General features: G+C 36.2%; 1 protein-coding gene across 1 annotated transcript; it reads left to right on the top strand.

The window, feature by feature from the left end:
- The first annotated feature begins 574 nt into the window (after positions 1-574).
- LOC135466363 (peroxiredoxin-5, mitochondrial-like) lies at positions 575-10,306 on the top strand. The gene is made up of 6 exons (XM_064743798.1): positions 575-672; positions 1,575-1,709; positions 4,739-4,780; positions 4,916-5,005; positions 6,049-6,143; positions 6,762-10,306. Exons 1-6 carry the CDS (start codon positions 586-588, stop codon positions 6,877-6,879), a joined length of 567 nt encoding a protein of 188 aa, XP_064599868.1. The 5' UTR covers positions 575-585; the 3' UTR covers positions 6,880-10,306.
- Positions 10,307-10,410: the final 104 nt, after the last annotated feature.

Here is a 10,410-nt window from a genome sequence, read left to right as displayed (position 1 = left end):
AAAAGAGGTAAAATTAATTACGTCTATATATATATATAATTAAATGGGTAATATTAATTCCGTCTATATATATATATATATATATATATATATATATATATATATATATATATATATATATATATATAAAGACTAAAGAGTATATAAAACGAAAAAGTATATAATTAAATGGTGGAAGTGGTAATATTAATTAAGCCTGTGCATGTAGTCACAAATCCATTTTAAATTGAATAAGATAAATGAAGTATCAGGAAAATCGGGCCCGGGTATGAATGGATCTTTGTGCACTACCTATAACAGTCACATGTAATCTATGACTGATTTCTGGTATAAATCCGGCTCATCCAGGCCAGGCACGGTCAGCTTCCCAGCTCTTCCGATAAACCTGAAAGACCTCATATACGTAAATTATTCACCCACATCATTCAACTCCAATAAATACATTCGTACACAAATAGATTGCCAATGACATTCATTACATTCATTTCTAACGCAACGGTCAGAATTCTTAGAATTACTGAAATGTTGAGGATTCCCCTCTTAGGAGTTTTCTGAGCAGTGACGTCATTAGAGAGTAACGGGAAAATGGCTGCCTGTATACAAGTCGCGCAAAAGACTTCAGTCAATCGACTGATTCCCCCGCTTTATATGTACTGGAAGCGGGCAATGAAGGTAATTACAATGTTAAGGAGCGTCTCATCTCTCTCGTATGTCTTAATACTGAAAGCATAGCTGAACCATTTACGCCGGGGGTTACACAATCGACGACATACAAATGACAACAACAACAATTTTCGACAGCTGACTCGTTCACTGCTTCAGTTTGTTTCAGTTTGTCCGGATTTTAGGACACTGTCCCTACTACTAGATACAACAAACTCTTTATGGGATAGAGCATAAATAATGTTCTTTCAAAATTTTACTGATCATTACTTTATTTGAGTTTACACTGTTTTCAAAACAGTACCACTTTATTGTTGCGAAGACTGAAATGCCATGGAAAATTGTTGAACATTCTTTAATCTGAGATTGCTCTGAAGTTTGATTTGGCAAAATATTGTTGGGCCAAGGATGTCCCAAACCAACGTCAGAGCGTGCTCCATTTAAAAACTAGGAAAAAAACGATCAGCGCTGTACTTGTGATGAATTGACGGACGAAAAGATAAGGAACATAAGAGTTTGCAAATTCCCGGTCTTGCAAATGTATTTGATGGTTTATTTTGTTTTTAATGGAGTGCGCTCTGATGTTGGTTTGGGGCCATCCTTGGCTGAACAAAACTTTGGCCAAACCTAACATTAGAGCAATCTTGGACTAATCATTTACATGTCAGTCATACGTTAGGTATTTCTTAGACGTACCCTAGAAATATCACTTGTAACAGTTCATGTTTTTCTGGGAAGAGCATTTCAGTGTTCTGTCGAGGTTTATGGAATCAAAGTCCACATTTAACTCTGTTTAACAGTGGCAATGTCATGAACAGAACCTGATGACAGAAAAAAAAGGAAAATGAAAAACAACAGACACAAACAGTGACTACATTATTGTGAGCTGAATACATTGTTTTGACTTTCAGCCAGGAAATACTTTACCAGACATTGAACTTTATGATGGATCTCCCTCCAGTCCTGTTAATGTGAGGGAGCTGTACAAGGGAAAGAGAGGGGTGTTGTTTTCGGTGTTAGGAGCCTTTACACCTGGCTGTTCTCAGGTATCATTGTACATCATTGTAACATGTATATATTTTATTCTTCTAGTGATTAAATATTCTTCAGTCCATGCTCAGAGTTATTAACTGACTTAAAATTTACATCCAGGCTTGCATACAAGTTTGTACATACAATAATGCATGTGACAGGTAGAAAACATGACATACATTGTTTTGACTTTTAGTCGGGAAGTACTTTAGGGAACGTAGCCAAAAATCATGAACTTTGTGAATGAGAAAGTTCAAGATTGCAAATGATTGATTCTTGATTGCAACTGCAACTTTCGTACTGTTTCCAGTTAAGTTTATCGATTTTAATTTTGATGACAAGTTTGCGATTAGTCATGATAAGATGAAATCATCTTTCAAACAAGACTTGAGCACTGTCCTGTCACAGAGTGATACAGTGACCTCTCTGAACACCGCACAACTCCGATATCAGTAGGTCTGCATGCATGTATGGAATTATAATCCCAAAGTATGACCACGTCACAGTAACTTTTTGATCCGTACATTGACTTTTCTACCTCCACGATCAGAGTAAACAGAATAAAAATCGTGTACCTTTCTTGACAGAGATCAAGTGATACAGCAATAGCTCTGTGACCCGAAGAAGTCGGAGATGAATAAAACATCCTGTCTGACATGCCGGTTTGTGCACGATCAGTGAAAATTGGCAAACTGTTCCTGGAATAAATTGTGCAGCTGTAACTGTAAATGTGCTAAACTAACTAAAATTACTGAAAATGTTCCCAGAATGAAGACCTACCGGTAGTTTATTGTGAGGGCACGTAAGTAAATGTGAAAGCATATGTTGGTCAGCCATGGTTGATTCCATGAAAAAAGTTGGGTGACCATTCAAAATCAAGTCTGTACTGAGTGATATCCTGAATTACTCAGTGTCAGCTCAGCTGGGAGTCGCACTTCATGAGCAGTTTTCTGAAGTTACATATTCACGTTTCAGAGAATTGCTCTATCACCTTTATTAATCTCCTTTTATCAGGATTTTCTTCCCCTGTTGATGACCTTTCAGTTTCCAGCAGTTAGAAAAGGTGTGGTATCTGTGCAGCACCATTCTGCTTTACTCTGTTTGGCAAGGCCTGTTTGGATGCATACATTCCAGTCCTAAAATTCGTGACCTACAGAATGCCGAGAAGCACACTGCCGATAATTGTCCTACCGCCTATTATAGTGGACCAGGCTTTGTCGCGATTTATGTACAATAAGACAATTACATCTTGTTATTGTAAATACACGTGATCTTTCTGTATGCTTGGCTGTATATTCACAGATCTTACAGTTGACCAGAAATATGGTGGATGATGATGATATGGCAAATTCCCTGTCTGAGGGACTTTATGCTATATTCTTTATGATAAAATAAAATAAATCTGGGTCATGCATTTACCATATAGTGGACTTCCAGTTCCTAAGTGGCCATATGGTTAATATTTATCTTGGTTTTACAACATGTACTTGTATATGTTAGTAGTTTAATGATTACATGTAAATTAACATAACACCAGCAGTGGTGATCAAATTATAAATTATGAGTATTTTGTGAAAAAGTATATTTTCATAAAGAAAACTTTATTTTTTGTGTTAGTTGTAACTGGGATTGCCATGTCGTATACATGAATTCCCTGTAATAGAATGAAAATAACACTGAAAACATTGAATATTCAGGTTCAGAGTTGTAGTTATCTTGGAAAGTATATACTGACATGGAGTAAAATATATACAATATCAGTGACAAGTGCTCATAGAGCGGATTAACACCTGGAAATTAAGTTCTGACACACCTGTGATCTGATTATCAGCAAGTTACAGAAATGATCTCATTCTCATACTAGTAGAGGCACATCTGAAAGATGTTATAAAGAGCAATTAAATTGGACATTACGCGTAATACTTTATATTATATTAATTTTAAACACTGAGCCATATCATTCAAGGCTCAAAGTGACTTCCTGAACTCTGAATGGATTACTCAACTGTTCTCATCCTCTGATTGCCGTTGTAATGTGCAAGTATATGTTACTCTTGCACGACTTCCAGTATACAAAGTGAAATAAGATAATGATGAAACTCAGGGAACATTAGGTAATGAAAGGCAAAGCTATCAGGAAAAATTGTCCAGTTATCTGTGCGTATAATCTCCCTTTGTTGATCACTATCCAGCATTAGGGACAATATATGTTGTATATCTGACATAGACCTCCTGAAAAGTGAAAGATCCATACACTGTTCCGAAACACATGTTTAGGTTTTTATGCAGAGATTACTTTATGTGACTGTCCTTTCAGCAAGAAGATTATTTAAATGTATACTGGCAGATGTGCTCTGGTATGTAGGCCTACATCTAACTTGACTCGGAATTTATAGTATCCTACATGTTTGTCTTTGTTTGGTCTACGGGTACCAACCTGAAATATAAAAGAAAAGCGTGTTGTATAATTGTCACAAACAGCTTTTATTAGTTTTAGTAACCGAAACGATGAATGGAGCACGATCACTGATATGTGTATCTCGCCATTACTGTTTAGATTCGCTTTCGTCATCTCTCTGGGGCGCCATGTGGAACTACTTTCTTCTTTCTTTGCTCCGGACGACAGCAATCTGGCGCTTGCCCTGAGATCTTACGGGCTCAGTCAGACTCCAGATAACACCAATCGCGAACAGATCGTGATGTGATTAGGGCCTCTCGATCTGTTTCAAAATTGATGAGATGCGAAATTCTCAGATTGTGAACGATTGGTTCAGGAACGGCAGTTGGCTATGCTCCCTTACTAGACATTGAGCCATATGATTTTTCTCTGTCCAATCCTGTTAATGTAACTTGCCAAAGATCAGTGGTTTACTTGGGGCATGTCCTCCGACGATAAAACTTGTCGCTGTTATATAGGTGAACAATTTTTTAAGTATGGTGTTGAGCAATAATCATGTACATAAATGAATTGGTGTTTTTTTCTGACTGGTTGTCATTATTTCAAAACAAATGAAATTAAAACATGGTTGCTCTTTATTTTCAGGCCCATATTCCTGATTATCTCTCAAACTATGAACACTTTAAGGTAAGCTCTTGTAAATAGTGTGTACTTGCTTCATTTAACTTGTTGATGGGATATTTAATAACCTGTAGAATTGTAAGTTGTACTCTGTACTGTTAATTTCTCCTCGCCCTGACTTCTGTTTGGTCTTTGTTTCAGGACGAAGGCTATGACTTGATCTCCTGCGTCGCTGTAAATGACCCATTTGTGATGGATGCTTGGGGTAAAATGGTCAACCCAGATGGGAAAGTAAGTCACACTCACAGGCTGCTTTATAACATTCAGACTTCATATTCTTATTGGTTAGCTCAATGAATCTGTACAACATAATCTTTGAATCACCAGCTGTGCACCATAGAATACAGCACATGTTTTTGTGGCCATCCACCAAGAAGCATGACATACTGAACGTTATTTTTCTGGGTGAATTTATTGGGTCGTGGAATGATCTAGGTCAGCTTTGAACTCGATATAATGGGTTTGGGCACCCAAATGATAGACTGAAAGATAAATAAATATATATAAATATATATGATATATAAAAAAAATATATATGTAAAAAGGTTTAATATCATAAATACAAACTTATAAAGCCTGAGGTACCAGCCAGAAACTTAAAATATTATACTATATAATATAATAGCTGTCGCATATGAAAGTTGAAAAAACACCAACCAAAGGGGGTTGGGCCATGTGATACCATTCAGTTTGATTTCAGCGAAGGCGTTGTTCTATCACAGCTTATTAGGTTTTGTTTGAATCTGCGAGGAGAGCAGAACTCTTCCAACAATAATGGTAAAGAAAACCTACAAAAAGAAAGTAACAAATTTGTTCGAAGAAAAGAAAAAAAGCCTGAAACAACATCCCTGATAGAATAGATAAATGTCAGTGTTGTAGTCATGGACATGGTGTTGAAATGAGGAAGCATCTGGTCAGTTTATGTGATGCTACAGGTAGATCCTCGAGACATGACCTCCGGCCGTAAGTGGGAAGGTCTGGCGGATGGTCATGGGTTTCCCCCGGGCTCTGCCCGGTTTCCTCCCACCATAATGCTGGCCGCCGTCGTATAAGTGAAATATTCTTGAGAACGGCGTAAAACACCAGTCAAATAAATAAATAAATAAATGGAGACATGACATTTAGACTGTCCAGCTATCGTATTATTGACACAATACGCCAGCAAACATCCCTTTTGTTTCTTTTTCTTGTGGTAGTAAATTTTTTTGACATTCATATATTTCATTTGGTTGATATTGTGCTTGTACATGTATATATGTTCTACTGTCACTCAGATAAAGATGTTAGCAGACCCAAGAGCAGAGTTCACAAAGGCCATGAATATGGAACTCGACTGCACAAAACTGATGGGAAATGTGAGATCTAAAAGGTGAGTCTTAGGTGCAAAAATTTTCCTGAATCAAAATGGATAATAAACAAAATGAGAGTCAGAAATTTGTGCCATAATGACCCATAATGACCATAATTTTTTCAGAACTGGAACTGTGTTAATAAAAATTACTCAGGGTAAAAAAGATAGACAGCTTTACTTTTTGATGAATACCACAGTCCACCATCAACTTACATGTAATCTTTATATTTTCCTTAAAATTAAAAAATGTATAAATGGCAGTGCTAACTAATTAATACAGGCTTGTGCTGTACTTCACTGAAGTTTTGATCCATAAAAATGCATTTGGAGAAGCACATTAAGGTCTTCAAATGATACTTTGGTGTCAACAGTTAAGTTTTTCTGATCAGACTTCATAAAAAAACTCCTGGTGTGTGGACCTTAGGTGGATGAATCCATCACAATCAGGCAAAATGTGACACTTGAAAAAATGTTAAACAAGCTGAAATGCCGTAGTCAAATGGCTGAGATTTTGGTAAGTGAAGAGCAGTTATTTTCAAGGAAATGCGAACAATTTTGATGATGAAAATGATTAGATGGGCGTATGCATAACTAAGTAAATAAACAAACAATGAATTATTGGTTATTTTTTGACAGGTACTCTCTGGTGATTGAAGACAGTATCATCAAAAGTTGTAACTTGGAGCCAGATCACACAGGACTTGCCTGTCTGCTGTGTATACAGAACATAAAACTTGGAGAGCTACATCACTGAGGGTCCATACACACCAGATCCTGATCTGTAACTGATGGGAGCTGATCCAGAGCTGATCTGTAACTTTCAAAGGCTGATCTAGACCTGATCTGTAATTGATGGTAGCTGATTCAGACCTGATCTATAACTGACACAAACTGAATGTGGCTGTTCCAATGTGAGCTTGTGTTAAAATTGAGAAAAATGAATATGGAGATCAAGTAATGCTGAATCCACAAAGTATGAGAGAAAACAGCAAGGGTTGAAATATTATACAAGAGAAAAGTACAGAGATTTCATTTTAGCTCTTGCTGGTTCATTCTTTGTATTCATCATACGGTATCCATATTCTTATGTCATTGCCACATGTACCGTTACTATGTCAACTAACACCTCACATTTTCCAGGTACATTTCTGCACATGTTTAAATGCTGACAATTAGCTTTCAAAGTTACTAGATGAATCTTCTTTTTGAGTTCTACAGATCTAATGCATCTACAGCTTATGAATAAGCAACCAGTGGACTGTTTTGTGAGTTGTTTGTAACTCTATACATGTATGTAGTCTTGTTTTGCTAATGTTTTACTCATATTTGTCTCTGTATTGAACCTGAGCTGAGGGTAAGTGAGGGATGTGCGTGTGTGAATGGATGTTATTTATGTGAGAAGAATCGGATAATGAAGAATGGCATGAATCAAAACTTAGAGATTTTGTCGTGGTTAATTGAGTACTTATTGGGATTGTTTGGAGAAAAAATAACTCTGTTTAATTTAGTTGATAAGGACGGTTTTTGAATCGTATTGTTTATAAAGATTAAAAGATCGTAAGTGGTCTTTATTGTGATCTGTACTGTTGTTTTGGACAAGTGTGTATTTTCACAGCATGCAGTATTAGATCTGAAAACTGTATGAAGATGGTGTCTTCGATCCTCATGAAAGTCAGAAGTGGACGATAACTGTAAACACCCAACAGCAGATGATCAGGAGTGGGTGTAAAGTTCAGTAAGATAGTTTATTGTAAGACTGGCTGTTCTACCTTGACCTTTGTCAGAATTTTGTCAGTTAACATCAGCAGTTGTTTGAATGCATTTTATCCATATAATGGATTATTATTTTTTATTTTTTTATACTTTTTTTTTAGGTTTACTACAGTGCTCACAGTCATTGTCAGAGTTTATGAGAACTACTGTAATTCTTCAAACCCTTCGTATGTTAGCAAGATGTTTATTCAAGCATATTCTGAAGGCATTATTCTGTGTGGACTCATAAAATTATACTTTTTGTGAAGCTCTGAAATCAAATTAAAAATGTGTATGAATTGCGCTGAAAGTTGCTCTTCTGTATGGAAAAAGGTCGAGGAATCAGGGTAGTCTTTATAGCAACTAGTACACACCTTCAAATGCACCTTTGCTACTGGTTTACTGATTTTATAGGTCAGTAAGTGGGTAGGAGTTTATGATTGGACCAGATTAGCATGTAGAAACCATTGTATATAAAAAGTGCCACGACTTTAGTAAAACTCCGCAGTAGCTTTAGGAACTTGTGTGTATAATGTAACTGTGTAACTCTTATTAATACTTTCTACATAAAGCATTTGTCTGGACATAGGTTATGTTTAACTGTGGAACTGCCACAAACTCTGGTCTCATTTAGGTTCATATCTAAGCACAAGAAGAAGTTAACGAGTTACATTTTGTGCTGTATGTGAAAATAACAGAATCCATTGTTGAGAATTCAATCCACATTCTTTTAATAGCTGTGAAACCTGATAGTTTTGTTAGGAGTGTGCAAATCTACAACTTGTCTCAGTAAATCATCAGGATTGAGCTCATTTTTGAGCCGTTATCAGGAGTATAAATATTGAAGTATTTTTGTTTCGACAGTTAAAGATTAAAGGATATTTTAAATAGCTATTGCACGTGTATACCTTTGATAAGTGTTTGGAAGACCAAGTTCTATATGAATCTTTATACAAATAATTTTGAGGAAGTTTTACTGCGGAACATAAGATTTGCTTTGTCTTCATTCATTTTTAAATAAAATGACAACAAAATCCAGTATAACTCACCTAATACTCCTGGTGGAGGGTTTGATCTTCAGTATTTACTGTGTACATTACCTGTTAGGTTTTGTGTGATGAACGTGTAATAAGTATGTAAGACGGTTTTGCGTCGGTGCCATTTAACCGAATTAAGTGGAAGCAGAATTGATGTAGCATCTGACAGGTAATCCTGTAGCCCTAAGACAACAGACCTGATACTCCATTCTGTAATCATCCCTGGTATTGTGGGGAAATTGTTGATTGTAGTTCAATGCTATCGGTTCAGATGATTAATTCATCAAGATATGAACCATTTACTGTCAGTACTGGTATCGTACATGTAAAGAACAAGTCCTTTTATTTGACACTTACACCCATCAACAAAAGTACCATATGTGCAATTGATCTAAAAGTCAACATTATTTTGGACACAGCTTTCAATGCATTTATTTATAAGATCAATGTTTGGGGAACTGCAGGTTCCTACATATACATGCAAGTAGCAAGATGCAGTGAGGAACCTGTGAAGATCATTCTCCAGTAAAGTTATTTTACCCTCCAAAACTTTGTAAAATGAAATGTGGTACAAATGGTGCAATACCAACAAAATGTCATCGCTTATCAAGTTCAAATCTCCAGTATTTACAGTGTCTACAGGCCTACATGCTATTGTATGATGCCCTCTCAGGTTGGACAGTGACAAAACTACAAAGGCCACTGATCGGAGAGTACCCTAAATGACCATAAATTTTGTCCATAACTAACTTACTCATTTTTCCTGATTCTGAGGGTTCTGTTGATTTTAGAAAGGTGTTTTTAAGGTTTGCTTGGAACATAGAATGATATTCTACTAGAAAGTTGTAAGTTTCACGTCAAAAAACATTATTTTGTGACATTAATTTTACCTCGAAAAATACACTTTTGTGGGTTATTTAGGCTAGTTTAGGTTTTACTTGTGAACTGGCTTTTCAAAAAAAAAGTACAAAGTCTTACATAATTGGATGTTACTAAATCATATCTACCGGTAGTAGGCCTACAGATATGTCAATATTTTCTGCACCTCTTTGGTAGGAATTGCAATTGGTGATATGGGCCTGTATTTTCCCATACTGCTAAGCATTGTGTTTTCTACCCGTATGACCTTAGACAGTTCCTCTCCACACTAATGCATGCAATGCTGCCAGGTGGAGTCATGTTATTAAGTGGTTTACTGTAGCTATCCGGATCATCTAGGTTATCTCTGGTCAAAACCAGATAAACTTTAACACGTTTTTAGGTCAAACAGGATTATTCCAGGTGTTGTGTTGAAGTGGTTGGTCTTGCCAGTGCATTAAAGTCGTATTTTCTGCATAATATATGTATGTACTTTTCTATGCAATAATAAACAATCCTTGTTACCTATTTTAACACCGACTTAGTTGTTTTGTTCTCCGACAATGATATAATAGGGATATGACCTTTTCAGACATGCTTATTTGGGCTGTTTGACACAGGACTGGTTGTGTCATAGA

Source organism: Liolophura sinensis, chromosome 6 (genome assembly GCF_032854445.1).
Source record: "Liolophura sinensis isolate JHLJ2023 chromosome 6, CUHK_Ljap_v2, whole genome shotgun sequence".
Taxonomy (NCBI): Eukaryota; Metazoa; Mollusca; class Polyplacophora; order Chitonida; family Chitonidae; genus Liolophura; species Liolophura sinensis.
This window is presented reverse-complemented; position numbering and strand designations above follow the sequence as displayed.

Excerpts from the sequence above, each read along its gene's own strand:
- LOC135466363 (XM_064743798.1), top strand. The coding sequence starts at position 586 with ATGGCTGCCTGTATACAAGTCGCGCAAAAGACTTCAGTCAATCGACTG. Across the intron at positions 5,006-6,048 it reads TGGTCAACCCAGATGGGAAA|ATAAAGATGTTAGCAGACCC; the intron begins GTAAGTCACACT and ends ACTGTCACTCAG. Across the intron at positions 6,144-6,761 it reads GGAAATGTGAGATCTAAAAG|GTACTCTCTGGTGATTGAAG; the intron begins GTGAGTCTTAGG and ends ATTTTTTGACAG.